At 41.9% G+C, this 16,844-nt stretch overlaps 1 protein-coding gene across 1 annotated transcript in view; it reads left to right on the top strand.

Moving 5' to 3' along the window:
- Nucleotides 1–16,844, top strand: part of HAS2 (hyaluronan synthase 2) — a 26,059-nt gene that overhangs the window by 4,721 nt on the left and 4,494 nt on the right. Inside the window, exons 2-3 of the mRNA XM_019552383.1 lie at nt 10,039–10,665; nt 16,160–16,261. Coding sequence (XP_019407928.1) covers nt 10,039–10,665; nt 16,160–16,261 — 729 coding nt within the window. The remainder of the gene's footprint in view (nt 1–10,038; nt 10,666–16,159; nt 16,262–16,844) is intronic.

Genomic DNA, 16,844 nt, shown 5'->3' with positions numbered 1-16,844 from the left:
CCACACTGCCAGCCCATGTTCATCTTGGAGTCAATAATGACCCCCAGATCCTTTTCTGCCTCCGTGCTGACAAGAGGGGAGTTCCCTAAACTGTAGGTATGGTGCCGGTTGTTCCTCCCCAGGTGCATCATCTTGCACTTGTCCGTGTTGAATCCCATCCTATTCTCGTCCGCCCACCCTTGTAACCTGTCTAGGTCTGTTTATAGACTGTTGCTTCCTTCTAGTGTGTCCACGTCCCCCCACATCTTAGATTACTTCTCTCTCAAATTCTCTGGGAAATCTCAAATTGCATTACTCCCATTTTACAGATGAGGAAACAAGTACAGAGAGCTGAAGTGACTTATAGCAGGCTGGGAAAAGAAGGAAGGTGTCTTGAGTCCTAGTCCAGTCCTCTATGAAATAGGTTGCACTGATAAGAGCTTCTGCAGCAATACAGTGTTCTATATTTCAGGAACTGTATGTTTCTGCAGAATACATTTTAAAGTATAAAATACAACTTTAGATACTCCTTTTAGGGTTAAACCAAATATAACCCTGCTTTACAAAACAGCTTCAATCGATATCATTTCAGGGCTATTTTATATGATGGTGTTTTCAGCAGAAAAAAGCAATGGCATAATATTGCCTCTAGCATTCAGAATTGCAAATGATGCTATACCATATTTGACACTAACCTTTGAGAAATCAAATGCATTTTACCACATTCTCTTTGTACATGACTGTTCTTAGTTTTTTCATCTGACAAAGATGGCAGATTAAAAATATGAGAACAGTACATAGATTATCAGGCTACAAAAAATATCTAGCACTGCTCTAAAAGCCAGCCATTCCTTGGACTACCTGGGAAATTGGAAAAAGTTCTATGGATGACTTGCAAGATCATAATGAAAATTAAGTATCTAGTATAATATCAGAGATGCATGTAAATTTTACTGCAAAGTATTAGTGGGGGAGATGGCTGCTGGGCCTGCAGGCCACATGTTAAGTGCTTGTGAGAAACCACTTAGACAGCCTTGGTTTAAACAAATGCTAAAACAGTTAAGCACATGCATAAGCATTTTGCTGAAGCAGGAGTTTTACTTAGTATGACTCAGATTTACAAATGCTTAGTGCCCCCAATTAGTGGACGTTCAGGTCAAACTCCCAGTTGGTCAACTGCACCAAGGATAGATTTTCAAAAGTCCCATAGTGACTCTCAGGGCCAGATCTTCAAAAATAATCATCTCCTAAAATGTTAAAGTCCTTTGGAAATCTGCCCACTTATTTTTGTACTTAGGTGGAAGCTGAGGTCTTTGGAGTCCTAGGGCTAGGGATAGACATTTCACACAAATTGGTTTAAGTGATCAAAAACTGGTTTAAACCTGTAACAGAACAGATGTTCAGTTCACATAAACCAGTTTCAGAATGGCTAAAACTGGTTTGAGATAAACCTGGTTGAATGTAGTACTAGACTTAACTGATTTGGCTCAAACTGGTTTATGCAATGTCTGTCTCAGACCCTTTCCTGGTTTAAGATAAACCAGACACCGCCATCTTCCTGGCATGTTCCCTGGGCGAGGTGGGGTTCTCTGGTGTACAGCAGGGCTGGCACTTCCCCTCTGCTTCCTAGCTGCAGCTCCCCCCCACATCCCCTCTTGCAGAGATGTCTGTGTATTAGCTAGCAGACCACAAGCTGGCTACCATTGGTGCTGAATCAACAGTCAGAATCAACAAGTAGCTGATAATATCCCTCTGTAGTTTGTTTTAATTAGGTGATAAAAACTGTCATTAATTCCCTGGTGGGCTAATCACAGTGTCCTGCTAGGGTCTGGCCACACCCCCCTCAGATATGTACTGTGGAAGGGAAGGGAGGGCTGCTCGAGTGCCCCTGGCTTCTAGCCTGAGCCATTGCAAGCATGTACCTGCATGTCTGGGATGTCTGTCCAGTTACAAAACCTAGCCAGGTTAGACTAACCCACAAAGATTGAATCAATTTAGGCTCAGGCTTTTTGAATGCCTGTCCCTAGGAGGCCAAGAAAGTTGCTAATTACACTGGCAATCAGCATGTTAAAACTGTTACTCTGTTCTTTGAAAAATATTAACTTTGTACTATGGCACCATTTTATTTGGGTTTGCTTTTTTAAACCAAAATCAGAATATTTGAAACTGAACAAGTGATTTACAAAATCCCTCATACTGTTGCCTTATATTTCTGACCTCCCTGTTTCTTTCTGTCTTGCTTTCACTCTGTCTAGAGAAAAGTAGCCAAGGTTCCTTTTGACAAGATGTTTGTGTGTTAAACATTAGGGACTTGCTCTTAAATAGATGATGTTGTGAGCTAGATGCCATGTGTTGCAAACAAGTCTTTCTTTAATTGGACCCTGTTAGTCACTAGTTCCAAATCCCACAATAGCAGATGGAGAGGACCACCTGAAAGCTTTCACACACACACACAGTTGCATAATGTTTGAGCTGTATAAACAGATATGTTGTAATGAATGCTGAAATGTTCATATACCAAGATATGTGGGAGTATTTTATTCCCTGATTGTATTAATTCTCTTCATCTATTTATTAGATGGTTAAAAACTTTTACTCCTGTTCATTTTTGGCCTGATTTTTTTTCAAAGGTGTCAAGCATCTGCAGCTCAGGTTGGTCTCTGAGATGCATATCACCGCCACACAGATGGAAATTAGCAGCGTTATGATTGGTTTGTTCCACTCTTAATCCTTAGATTTTATTCCATAGCTCCAAATGAATGGGCTTATTTTCTGAGTCCTTGATCCAAGAAAATATCTCTAATCACAAAACAATTTTTAAGGATATGCTGCACTTCAGGCACATGCCCAGCTATAACTGAAATCAAATTTAAAGTAAAGCATATCACTTAAGTGTCTTCCAGAACAGGGATAGACTGAAACATGCCCAGATGTATTTTCTTGATTCAGAGTATAAGATGTTGCTCAAACTGCATAAGAATGGGCACAGTCTAGTCCTTGATTATAAAGTTTTTACCATGGCTTAATTATATTGAGGTTGCTAACTACATTTTGACCACAAGCTTTTAAAAGGTTTCACCTGTAAGAGTTCATGTCTTACACTATTTTTAATTGGCAGTGCAAGTTATGATTTCTATAATCCCAGTGATGGCAAGAAAAGTCAGTTTCCATGAATGCATGCCATGATGCTAACATGGACACTTGGTCTGATGGTCCCAGGGGCCTTAATAGGAGGCACAGGCTAGTATCAATGAAGTCCCTATCCCTGGCCATTAATTTATATGCAAGCTAGATGAGGTCCATAAAATTATCTGATCTCCTTATGCCTTTGTTACACTCTACTTACTAGTACAAGACTGGAAGACCTTTGTGAACTGGAGTGTTGAAATAAAGCAGCAACATTTATATATAGCACTTCAGTTTAGTCTATTACACTTTGACTTAATTTCTACTAGACAGGCTGATTACAACTAACTACATGAAAAATTATATCTCCAGGATCATTTGCAAATAAATCAACCAATCGTATAACAATATCAAGCCTCTTGTGCATATTTGACTCAATTCTGCACTCACTGAAATCAGTACTAAAGTTTCTATTAACTTTAAGATGGTACAGGATTTGGGTGTAAGCAGCATCTTTTAGGTGCTTGGTCCCTGAAGAAGAATTCCAAATCATGGCTAAACTCCAGTACAGAGTAGGGGAAAGTTAGCCCCTGCAGAATGAGGGACACAAATCAGTTATGATGCATGCACAGAGACTTCTGAAGTCAGCTTAAGTGTGTAATTGCCCAGAGCTAAGCAATAATGAAATGCTAGGCACATCTTCATAAGACACTTTACTGAGCATTAGACTAATCCAATGTGCAATAAAGCATCAGCATCTACATGTATGGGATTTGCTGTACAGTAAATTAGGCTAATGTGCTGTTTGCTAGCACCTAGAAATACAGGTACTAGATTAATGGCACATTAGCTACTGTGCAGCAGGACACACGTAGACGCTGACGGGGAGCAATTTGCTTCCGATCAGCACCAGCAGCAGCCCTGATGTGGGGGAGCTGTGCTGGCTGCAGGGGCAGCTGTCTCTCTACCACATGGGGATCAAGACCTGTCCTGATCCCTACATGGCTGGGAGAGCTTTCCAGCTGCTGGGACTGCTGCATCCTGGCCATGTAGGGATTGGCCACATGGCTGAATGCAGCAGTCCCAGCTGCTGGGGCAGCTCTCCCCTGCCCTGTGGAGATCAGGACTAGCCCCTGTGCCCCCTGCTAACTTTGACCTGGCACCTGGGGGAGCCTGGATCTCCCCTTGGCTCCTGCAGATGGGCAAAGTAGGGCGAGAGCAGCCCTGGAGTGAGCTGCTTCTGTTGGGAGCAAACTTGCTCCTGATGGATGCATGTTCACATGCATGTTGGGGCACAGTTTAATGCACCTGATATTTTCTGCAAAGGAAAAATCAGGTGCATTAATTGCACGTGTAGATGCACCTGCTGCGTCTTAAACCCTACTTCAGGTACCTCTCCCAGCATTGCCAAGATAAAGTCCCTATTGTTTTGGGACCCAGAGACATGAATCCTCTCCGAAAAGTAGGTGTCACATGCCTGGTCTCGGTGAACTGAGTAGGGCTTATTTTTTTTCCTTTAAAAACATGACTGATAGAAGATTTGTCTGGGTTAAATATCTCCTTTGCCTGACTATGTTCAAAACTACAGCTTCCAACCCTGGAAACAGTTCACTAATCACCAGGCTGCAGCCTATTCTAAGGCATTCTCTACCCCTTCTGTTGAAGAAGCACCCCTTTCCAAAATCCCAGCACATAAAGGAATTGAACCTGGCTCTACTACTTCCTGGCTGAGGCTTCTAATAACCAGCTGTTGATCTAATAAGTTACTCCCCCACTAGCACTTTTAAAAGAAAGGGGTCTGCTGCTTCAATTTGAATGGAGCTCTGTCCTGTTGCTATGTAGGTCTGCTCAGAGGTAGAATAAATAGAATAACACCTTGTTTCTGCACCTTCAATGGACTGCTCACCTTTGTTAGACTGAGGGGTTTCTGCACATCTACAGAGGCCAAAATTGAAGGCACCAAGGGGGCTGTCAAGTTCCAAACTGAGGTACTTGCAGTGTTTAGGCACCTTCCAAATCAGTCTGCAGCTGAATGGACATTTTCAGGATCATAATTTTGGACATAGGTGCTTAAATTCCATCTAAGTCTCATTTTAGGCTTATTATTATTTTGGATATAACCCATAGTGCTGTTACATGGCCAACAGGATTTTGTTCAGAGGGCCTGACTAAAGACTCACTAAAGTTAAAGACTCTTACTAACTTCAAAGAGCTTTGGATGAGGCCCATAACTGGAATTTTTATAGACATGAACTGATTCTCTCTCAAGTCTGGGACAAAACACCAGGGCTAGGGACAGATATTCAAAAAGCCTCAGTTGATTCAATCTTTGCAGGTTAGTCTAACCTAGCTAGGCTGAACTGGTTTGAAATGGGACAGACATTCTCTCTGGACTCAGGAAATGCAGGCACATGCCTGCAGTGGCTCAGGCTAGAAGCTGGGGGACACTAGAGCAGCCCTCCCCTTCTGCAGGGAGCTGAGCTGAGGTGGGGCATGGCCAGGCCCCAGCAAGACTCTCTTGTGAGGGAGGTCTGCCTGCACAGTCCCAGGCTTTTTCCCGCTGCCTGCTCAACGGGCGGGAGTGTTGCCAGCCCCCCAGCCCCGGGCAAACACTCTGGGGCAAGTTGCGGTATGCAGTGCATGCATCTGTTGATGACATGGAGCTTTTCAATCTCGCTCCCTGCTTCATCATTCTGCCTGCAGAGGGGGTGGGGGCATGTCTGATAACAGCCTCTCTCCATATTAGTTCAAACTTCTTAAACAGCTTACCAGCCAGCCCTGCTGTGGGGCAGAGAGCCCCACCCAGCCCAGAGAGCATGCAGGGATGCTGGGGGACTCTGATTTAATCTAAACCAGCAAAGGATCTGGGGCAGACATTGCATAAACCGGTTTGACCCAAATCAGTTAAGTCTGATACTACATTCAACCAGATTTATCTCGAATTGGTTCCAGCCATTTTCAAGCTGGTTTATCTGCACTGAACATCTGTTGTTACAGGTTTACACCAGTTTCTGATCACTTAAACTGGCTTATGTGTAATGTCTGTCCCTAGCCCAGTAGTCTTCAGCGGGGACAGGATTAGACGCTGTATACCAAACACACAGGTTTGCCCTGCACACACATGCATGCACACATACGTGTGTGTGTGCACACATGTACGTGCACACACACATACTTCAGTGGGAGCAGGAACAGGATTGAAACATCTTATTTGCCCCAAACACCCTCTGAAGTCAACAGGAAGTAGGCCTAAATGTGTAATTAACTTCAGTACATACCTTCCAGAGGTTTTAGACTCTGGTTCAACCATAGAGCTGCTCAGCATTGATCAGATTTTCTGTTTGTCTGGTAATTACTGCTGCTGGGCTTACAAGATGAAAACTGAAAATCATGGTCAGCATGCGGTAGTGTTATCCAGGTAATCAGGCGAGATGCTCTTAATGGCCTCTGTTGGCCTCAGACTCAACATATGTGAAGTGCTGTTGTTTGACTCAGCAATTATTTTTTGGCCCCGGATTGGTAATACTGTGAATTTCCTTTAACTTCTTTGGCATCATTTTTAAAGCAGGGTGGAGTCTTTTTGGCTTGCTTGTCATTGCTTGGGCACATTCAAACTGCTAAAGATGAGATCTACTGGGCAAAACATCAACAGCTCACATGCTAAAGCCTGAGAATGTTGAGTAACTTTTTCCACCTCTTTTTTTAGCGTCAGCTAATTAAAAGTCCAAGTGTAAAACCTTACATACGTTATATGTACAAAAGGAAAAATTTATTTAAATTCATATAAAGACCTGTTCTTCACCCAGGTCATCATTTTTGTAACGGCAGTGTTTGTTTATTTTCAAAGAACGTTGTACAACATATTTAGGTCAAAACATACCGTTTACCTTTAAAGAGCATATTTAACATTTAATATTGAATGTGGTGCGACATTTCAAATGACAGCCAAATAAATGATTTTTATTGTAGAACTTCTTTGTAAATAACGTTCACAGTGTTTTCTGTTGGCACCAGCACATACAGCTTTCTTTGCCTGCCAACTCTGGAGCAAGCCACATATAAACCATTTGTGTGAAAAGTATTGTTCCCTTAAATAGTCACTGGAAGCCTCCAAAAAGGGTCAGGTAAAAAATAACCCACCGATAATTTTTTCGGGTGGTATTCAGTGATTTTGGAAGGTTTCGAGTAGATAGGACCCACCGTTCTCGAGTTACAAGTGAACATACAGACAGACGTGCACTTCATTTTATCAGAATGACAGTTGAACAGCTGAACTGAATTCCCTGCATCTGAAATGGAGTGGTACCAGTTTGTTATCCAAGAAGTGAAGTAATCCCGGTCGCTAGAAGCCCCCGAAAGGGTCAAGGGAAAAATAACCCAGCTATAATTTTCCTTGGGTGGCATTCAGTGATTTTTGCAAGATAGGATTTTTGGAGAAGATAGGACCAGCCATGCTCAAGTTATAAGCAAACGTATAATAGTGACAGTTGAACTGAATTCTGAACGGACGGGTACCGAGAAGTGAAGGAATCCCAGCCCGTGGAAGCCCCCAAAAGGGTCAGGTGAAAAATAACCCACGTCTAATTTTCCATGGGTGGTATTTGGTGATTTCTGGAAGGTTTGGATAGATAGGACCAGCCATTCTCAAGTTAAGTGAATGTACAGACATACACTTAATTTTATATAGAGAGATAAGGCCAGGAATCTAGGTCCAAATATGCTTTAGTTTATGCTTTTTCCCTATGGATTGCTTCAGATTTAAAAATGTGATTTTTTGTCAGGTCCAGTAATCCATTTATTCACAGAATCGTAGAAATTATTGCTAGAGGGGACCTCAGATGGTCATCTATTCCAACCCCGGTGTTCAAGGCAGGATCATCCATGATCTTACAGTAATTTTTTTTGGAAGAATTTATGCTGTAAGAACAGGAATGTTGATTTTTTTCCTCCCCCTTTTGTGTGGAAATGTTTGATAGGGAGAAAAGTATAACGTTTATATGTAACGGCTGCAAATCTAAGTCCAAACCTTACTCACTGTCCCCATACAAGCAGTCTATTGATTTTGGTGGTATAACGTGTATGAGTAATGTGAGCAGAATTTGGCCCCTACTCACTAATAGCAATAGTCTGGCTCGGGCCAGAAGACAGATGTAATAGACCCAAAGCAAACAAACATACTGTAAAAAGGCATCGTTACTGGAACGTTCAGCCCAGGTTGAAGACTGCATTGCACCTCTTGATTTCAGTACATAACGAGCCTGCTTACACTAGGGATGAATAAACATGAGGACAACATATTCTGATTTTTCAGAGAATCTGGATGAAATCAGTGTTTATTTTATTGTGTAAAGCACTCAGCATCAGGCTTTCCTTGTATTTCCCCTCGACGCCTACAACGCGAGTCTTTTGCTTTGTTGCAACAGTGCCAGAGTAGGCACTGTCAGTTTACAGGTAGACACAGATTGGCTAATGCCTGCCTACAGCACCTGCCAGATTTTGATTTAGATATTGAACAAACTCTTGGAGCTTTACTTAAGTCTCCAAATGGCAAGTTTCAGAGATGTCCCCTCCTATTTTGCAGCACATCAGCCGTAAGCTAAAAGTACCATCTTTTCAATTTAAAACTCTGTTACTCTGTTACAGTTTTAAATTGAAAAATTTCCCGCCCCCACCTCCCCCAAAGGTCATAGCTTTCTAGGAAGAAATATAAGTAACCAGAACTGCGTTGCAATAGTTTAATAGAAATTTTTCCAAGCATTTTAAAAGGAAGGTCTGGAGGGATGAGGTAAGAGGGTGTTGTTCCAAATTCAGCTGTAGCCAACAGCTGGTGTAACAAATACAGCATACACACAGACTGATAACAGGAAGGAAAATATGAATAATGGAAAGGGAAAGTATACAAATACCCTGTACGGTTTTCAAAGGAAGGACCTAATTCAGCTAAACACTTCAACACAATCTTCGATCCCATTACATTCAATGCATGTGCTTGGAATTTAGGAATGCGTTGAGATGATTTATGGAATCAGGGCTCAAGGACACCTTGCACATTTTATGGCTCTAATGGGCAAAATTATTCAATTTATATAAAACACTGGCTACAATTTTGCTATCATTATGGGAAAGCTGCACTGGGAAATGGTTGATTTGAGTGTGAATTAAAAAAACTCCAGTAATATATTGTACAATTGATCTGTCCATCTGCCTGCCTTTATTGCGCACATCATTCATCACCACGATACCGAATCACCTCCGTAATTGCCAGATTTTCCATAAACCAGAATTTAGCTTAGGGAGTTCCAGAGACAACACATCGAAGAACGTTAAAAGTTGTCAGAGTTGACTGGGAGCTCTACGGCATTCTGAATACTGGGAGGTGAAATCTGTCGCTAGTGAAAGCCAGTGGGAATTTTGTCATTGATTTCAATGCGGTCAAAATTTAACCCAGCTGATGTATTTATAAAATGCTTAGGATAATATTGGAAAGATTTTTAAAACACACATCAATCTTTCCATTAAACATAAAGTATACACGTAAAAATATATATAAAATGGCCTTTCAAAATTATTCCAAACATAACTAAACAGCAGAAGCAATGTTGTCATATCAGTCTTAGAATATCATCCAGCAGCCCTAGACTTTCACACAGACGTACTCCTGTCTGAGGCTGTTAGAGGGCTATAGAAAGTTTAACAGACTTATAAGACCCCTGTCAAATCGGGGAATATGTGGCTCCCTTTCTGCAAGAGGGGAACAGTGCAATATAAAGATGTGACCTGGCCAAGATGATGATGTAAAGCTGTGGCAGAAAAGGCCAGAAAGAACCCTTGTAGAGTCCTCTCAGTCCAGTGTCTTAGCCACAAGACCATCTAGATTATATCCTGTAGGGGGAAATTACAATCACGTTAACTACTTTTCTGATTCTGTTGCAGATGTATTGTGAGAGGTTTATATGTATCCTGAGAATACTTGGAACCACACTCTTTGGGGTCTCCCTCCTGCTTGGAATCACAGCTGCTTACATTGTTGGCTACCAGTTTATCCAAACAGACAATTACTATTTCTCTTTTGGACTTTATGGTGCTATTCTAGCATCCCATCTCATCATCCAAAGCCTGTTTGCCTTTTTAGAACACAGGAAAATGAAAAGATCACTAGAGACTCCAATCAAGTTGAACAAAACAGTTGCCCTTTGTATTGCTGCCTATCAAGAGGATCCTGACTATTTAAGAAAATGTTTACTTTCAGTAAAAAGGCTGACCTACCCTGGAATTAAAGTTATCATGGTCATTGACGGGAATTCAGAAGATGATATTTACATGATGGATATTTTTAGTGAAATCATGGGCAGGGATAATTCTGCCACCTACATATGGAGGAATAACTTTCATGAAAGAGGCCCAGGTGAGACTGAGGAATCGCATAAAGAGAGCATGCAACATGTAACTCAGCTGGTCCTCGCCAACAAAAGCGTTTGCATCATGCAGAAATGGGGTGGAAAAAGAGAAGTCATGTACACAGCATTCAAAGCACTCGGGAGAAGTGTGGATTACGTACAGGTAGGTATGAAAGCACAAGGGCAATGCCAATTCAAACATGCCTTGAAATAAAGTGGCTTTTATATACACTGTAGCCCATCCTAGTCCCAATGAAAACAGTGCTTCTTTCAGTCTTATTTGGAAACAGTATGACCGTTGAAAGCATATTTTGTAACTTTTTAAAATGGCTACACTATCTGTGAATATGCTAAATCCATGTGCTGCTGTTAGAGAAGTCTGAGGGATTTTCTGAAGCTTACAGCACTATTCCCTTATCAAAACGGCTCCATTTCTAAAAAGCACTACTTTAGCAGATGCCTGCTTTACCAGTGTAAGTCAAGATCAGAGGTAATTTTTCATTCTCTGATAAGCTCAGAGGCCCTGTGTGCAAACATGTTATGATCTATTAGGTGGTTCTAGAGGACTATCTCAAAGGACAGACAGACTCAGTAGGGGGAAAAAACCAGACATTTTTACATCTTCTAAGCTTTTTAAGACCATTCAGTAGAGGGTTCAAAGTAAAGTTCTTAAAAGAGATATTATCCAGCCAGGAGGAGCATTCACTTCATTGGCTACAGCTGCATTACCTCACTCACCACAATTTGGCCCTTAGAGCCTTTATGACTCTGTTCACTTAAGAACGAATTAAGCTGGGCCCACTCTCCCTATTTCCAAAGTGGCAGATTTCCTTCCAGCTGTCCTGGATCCTGCAAAAGTCTTTTCTCTGTTTTGGCCCTGATTTGCAGCCCCTACATATGGAAGTACTCCTTTCTCCTGGAAATAGGCCTACTGACTTCAGTCAGAAAATGCTTCTTACATAAATAATGTTAGTAGGATCAGGCCATTTGTATGGACACTGAAGATCACTAGTGATTTTAAACTCAATTTGCAGTTTCTGAGAAGCTGAGAGCATTATCAGGTTTTTAGAGGTCCTTCCTCTTTATCCTTGTGGACCTCAAAGTCAGCTGCCTTGAGCTTTGTCTTTAAGGATCCTCTTTTGATGGTCAGTCTGCTTCCTGCCAGAGCTTCTCTCCTGGCCTCTCAGAGGTTCCATATTCTAATCACTCAGTCTTTCTTGGCACATTTACACAAGCAATTAATGTGAATGACTATACTTCTGCTCAATTTGAGCTGGAGTAAACTAATCCTGATATCACCTTCTACATGTGCATTTAAGATCAGTAACTTACTGTGCTGCTGGATACCACTTGTATCTGATAAGACTATTCTGCAGCACAGTAAATTAGTCTACTAGTTGCCATGCACGTGTAGACAGTGAAGATTTACTGCACAGCAAATTAGTTTTCTACTCAGTAAAGTGTCTCATGTAGCTGTGCCCTTTTACCAGTGCTGATCATAAGTTGATAGAAGCATGCAAGATTTGAACATTCCCTTTCTAAGGTTATGCAAAAAGGTCACCATGGTGGCTGAATAAATACAGAAGGGTCTTCAAAGGCAGGAGAATCAAGCACCACTACTGGAGAGTGCAGGAAATAAGTCTTTTATCAGGATATGATCAGTTCTTATTTCATTAATAGGGCAGAGATTTTTTTTTTAAATCTCTCTTGCCTGTCCTGTTAGAAAACTCAGACTGGTGTCTTCCAAAAAACTATGGATTCAATTCTCCACTGTCCTGCACCTTTTATCAGATAATGAGTGTACAAGGTGAGTGTAAAATTACTGTTACTGTCATCTGAGAGCAACTTGCACTAATTTTACATGTCCATAGCTACAGAACCATCAAGGCAACAAGAAGTCAGACCCATCCTACCTCCTCTATTTTCCTCAATCCTTTGTATCTGATGAGGAGAGCTTTTTTAAAAAGTGTTTCTGCTAAGGGAATGGTAGCCAAAAAACATCAGTGCTTTCATTCCATAGACATACTTCCAGCTTTGACAGCTTTGTTAGGTCTAGTGTACACCTAATTGTGACTAAGAGGGGCACCTGACCATCTCATAGGCCTGATGAATATCCCAGAAACCCAGTGGTGGCAGTGATCCCTCACAGTTGAGGATGATGACTCCCACAGGTGAAGTTGGAGTTGTAGATGAGTCCATTGATGGCTAAGGTGGCCTGTCCTAGAGCTGCAGACTCTCAGGCAAACACAACTGGCAGTCGTTAAAGGAAGGGTCAGACCACAGATTTCTCAATCTTGTTCTCTTTCCTTCCATTTCAGTCATTTTTATCATCTCAGAGTGAGATGGTTTTTCTCAAAGTAAGATGTACATTCTCTCACAAGGTGCTGCCATGTAGTCCAGTCCCTGGCTAGTTTTTCCCAATTTGTGGTGTCAATGCCATGATTCTTAAAGTTTGCCTTCACAGTGTCTTTGAAGCATTTCCTTTGGCCCCCAAGGCTAAGTGCAGACAGTCAGAAGCCCAAGGCTGAATTGAGTCAATCTTTGCAGGTTAGTCTAAGCTGGAAAGATTAAACTGAGAAACAACTGGACACAGATTTACCTTTGATTCAGGAAATGCAGCCACTTACTTGCAGTTATTCAGGCCAGTAGCTAGGGGGCACTAGACCATAGCTCTCTGACACACTTCCTCTTCTTCCTGACCCCAAGGTCTCTGAGATTTGCAGTCTAGGATCACAACAGCAGGGCTCTGAAGGGTTGCTCATCACTTCCTCTTCCTGCTTCCTGGTGCCTCTGGGATTTGTAGTCCACGGTTGCAGCCAGCAGTAACTTTCAGTAAGTTTAGCAGGGCAGGGCAGCTCTGTATTCAGGGGAAGGGGGGTTTAACCCCACTCCTTGCCCTCAGACCACAGCTAAGGTTTGCCAGGGAGGAGGGGGGACAGTCCCTGCCAGTCCCCTTCCCCCAAACTCTCTCTGCTGGAGCAGACAGTCCAGCCCAGCCCAGCCCAGGGCTGGAAAGCATGCAGGGATGCTGGGGGACTCTGTTTTAACTTGAATGAGGAAGGGGGTCTGGGACAGAAGTTTCATAAACTCGTTTGACTCAAATCAGTAAAGTCTGATACTACGTTCAACCAGGTTTATCTTAAACCAGTTTTAGCCTTTTTGAAACTGGTTTATGTGCACTGAGCTGCTGTTCTGTTACAGGCTTAAACCAGTTTCTGATCACTTCAACTGGTTTATGTGTAACTTCTGTCCCTAGCCCATGTGTCCTTTGTCCCAGAAACTAAGGCTACTGTAAATCAGACACCAAAGTCTATTAAAGACTGATGCAGGCAGCTAAGGCAGGCCTTGCATTAGACAGAGGAGATCTCTGGACAAAGGTTATGGTATGGACCCCTCCCTTCTCTACCCACACACTGTATTAACTTTGCCTCATGGCACCTCCTTGACCTTTGATCCCAGGGAATTGCCTTGGTGGCTAACCCTTAAAAATGTGACCTCTGAACTAAGGTCACATATACACTGTAAATGTAGTTGTGTCTCAGTGGATCAGGGTCGATATGGGTGTACCCACAATACAGTCAAAGCAAGGTCTATTTTGCAATTGCGGGCCAAAACATTTCCAAAATGGCTAGTGATTCTAAGTGACTTTTTTTTACAAGTGCCCAATGGGTGATACTTTAGAATGAAACAGATTTTCAGAAAATGTTGAGATTAATTCTCTGAAGATCAGACCCTCCCCGCTTTAAGATCACAGCAGGCACCCCAAAAATGAGCCATACACAATCACTAGTAATTTTTGAGATAGTGGCCTTACAGCCCCTAAAATGTAGCTATGTCCCTTCTGTATTGCCAAACAGAATCAATAAGTTAGTCATGCATGTAGACAAATCTGCTGTAACTTCAACCCTCATGCAGCTGCATTTGTATTTAAAGAATCTGGGTGTCATTTTTGTAATATTCTGTGATGCTGTGGAAGTATTTTGATGTCACTCATATCCTCACATGAAAATACAACCTGCTGATTACCAGGGTATATTGGACCAGTCCATTTCTTGCTCCTATTTATTACATGAATATGGTCAGGTGATACAAGGGAGGCACTGATCCAGGCTGGTAGACAAGGAAGAGAATTCCAGTACTAACCTTGGGTCCTATAAGGTGTTAAATGCTTGAAATAAATGGGATCCAGGGGTGCTTAGCACCTTCCAGTCTGTATTTATTTTGACTGGGAAGCTCCCTTTAGCACTCTTTCTCTCCTCCCCTCCCTTCTATCCCTCTATGTAATAAACACTATTTACCTGCAAAGGACTTGCCTTGACAGCATTTAAGCCTTGTCCCAAACTATGCAGCTAATTTAGTGAGGGTAGCTTCCTTGCTTGAATCCTGTCCAAAAGCCTTCTTTTTAGCTCCCAGTCTAACAGCTTTACTCTGTACTCATTCGTGCCCTCATATCTTTATCCTACAACTGATTGTGGATGCTTCAAATAAGTAGTCAGAGTGGTTAAAATGATAATAGTTGTGTTCCTGGACCCAAAGACTAGGATGCCTATACAGAAGTATCACTGGAATTTAATGGATACTCTGCTCATCCCTAGTTGTTTAGATGTTACACTGCTGAGGCCCCACCTAGTCGAAGGAGGGTTTCTACTACAATGCAATTCCACTTACCTAAAGGCTGCAGATAATGTCCCAAATCTGAAGATAAACTGGGCTACAGATTAACAGGACAGTAGGATGGGAGAATTTAACACCAAGCAAATGAGAGAGATGCCAGATTATTTTAGACAGGTTGCAGTCCAGGGCCTCAGTCTCAGAATACAACTGCACTTCAGATTAACCAGCCTGTCTGCATGCTCCTCCTACTCTCAAAGGATATAACCTGTCCTAACGCATACAGTGTTTAGTTAATTGGTTTTGTACGGCTTCGGAGGAAAATTTCACATGGTTTGAATGCCTGAGTATGTCATCTCTTTCTGCACCACTATCTCAGTGTGCTACGCTGCATGACCCACTGCCTCTGGCCTCACTTCCATTCTTTATACTAACATTCGAGAAAATGAAAGGTACATATCGAATATCAAATCTCTGCACTACTACTAATATATCACGTCACCAAAGTTGAAAATTGATTTGTTCTGGTATCAAAATATGTGTCTTTTATGAATTGCTAAACCCTTCTGTAAGCAAAAATAAAAGTTTCTTCTGCTTTTTTTACAAGCATCCATAGGTTAACTCCTCACCGATTCTTCCTCATGAATGTGGCAGACATCACCACATCACATCCAGTTAGTTTACCGATGTCAGCAGGATACCCACAAAAGTTGTGGTCTTCTGTCAAAGATTCTTAGTGCTCATCTAAGTGAACACAACTCTTGTCCAAATAAGCAAATCTGTTGTGCCAATAAAATAAATACAGCTGATATAGAAAATAGAAGGTTCTTTGTGAAGAGACCACTGATGAAAGTTGTTTCATTCAGTGCTACGCCCAGTTGCCTGCTACAAGTGGCCTTTTAAATGAAGTAACAAAACAAAATCCAAACGGGCATTGAATTGCATTCGCCATTCTATGTACATCGAGTTGCTAAAATCATTCTTTTCTCAAATATTTTCCAGTGTGTTCCCCATCTCATTTGTTCCCTGTGTTGCATTACTTACAGGTTTGTGATTCAGACACAATGCTTGATCCAGCATCCTCGGTGGAAATGGTGAAAGTTTTAGAGGAAGATCCAATGGTTGGAGGAGTCGGCGGTGACGTGCAGGTGAATACGGTGACCTTCAGATTAATTAAGAGGCGCTAGCAGTAAATATCATTACAACAAATGTTTCCTTGCATTTGAATGACTAGCACTGGGCATTCTTTGGCAGTGTTCATGAATCCTGCTGCTTTATGTAAACCTTTTATGACAGCCACTACTATAGGATCTGGGCAGCTCTGTGCTGTAGTTAAGTCTCATAACACCCATACAAGATAGGGTAAGGGTATTATTCCCATTTACAGGTGGGGAACCTAGATTCAGATGCTATTTTGGTGTTAGGCACTTAAATAAGGGCTGTGAACCTGAGTTAACGTAGGAAGTCTGTGAGGAGAGGGAGAAGGAATTGAACCAATGTTCTTTGAGTCCCAAACTAAGGCTCAGACTGCTGAACCATCCTGTTAAAGACCGTTAAAACCAAAAGATCCTTTAAAATCCAATATACTGCATAGTCCTTATACACTATTTGTTTCTTTTGGCAATTCTGTCAGATGGGAAAATCACTGAAGGGAATTTCAGTTTAGTTAGTGTAGGTACTCTATTTTATGTCCCAAGAGTCTTCAGGGAGGGGCACCCCCGAGCACACCCC

The sequence above is a fragment of the Crocodylus porosus genome, unplaced genomic scaffold, assembly GCF_001723895.1.
Source record: "Crocodylus porosus isolate Cpor-Errol unplaced genomic scaffold, CroPor_comp1, whole genome shotgun sequence".
Classification (NCBI taxonomy): Eukaryota; Metazoa; Chordata; order Crocodylia; family Crocodylidae; genus Crocodylus; species Crocodylus porosus.
The sequence above is the reverse complement of the archived record's forward strand: the minus strand, read 5'-3'. Positions and strand labels throughout refer to the sequence as shown.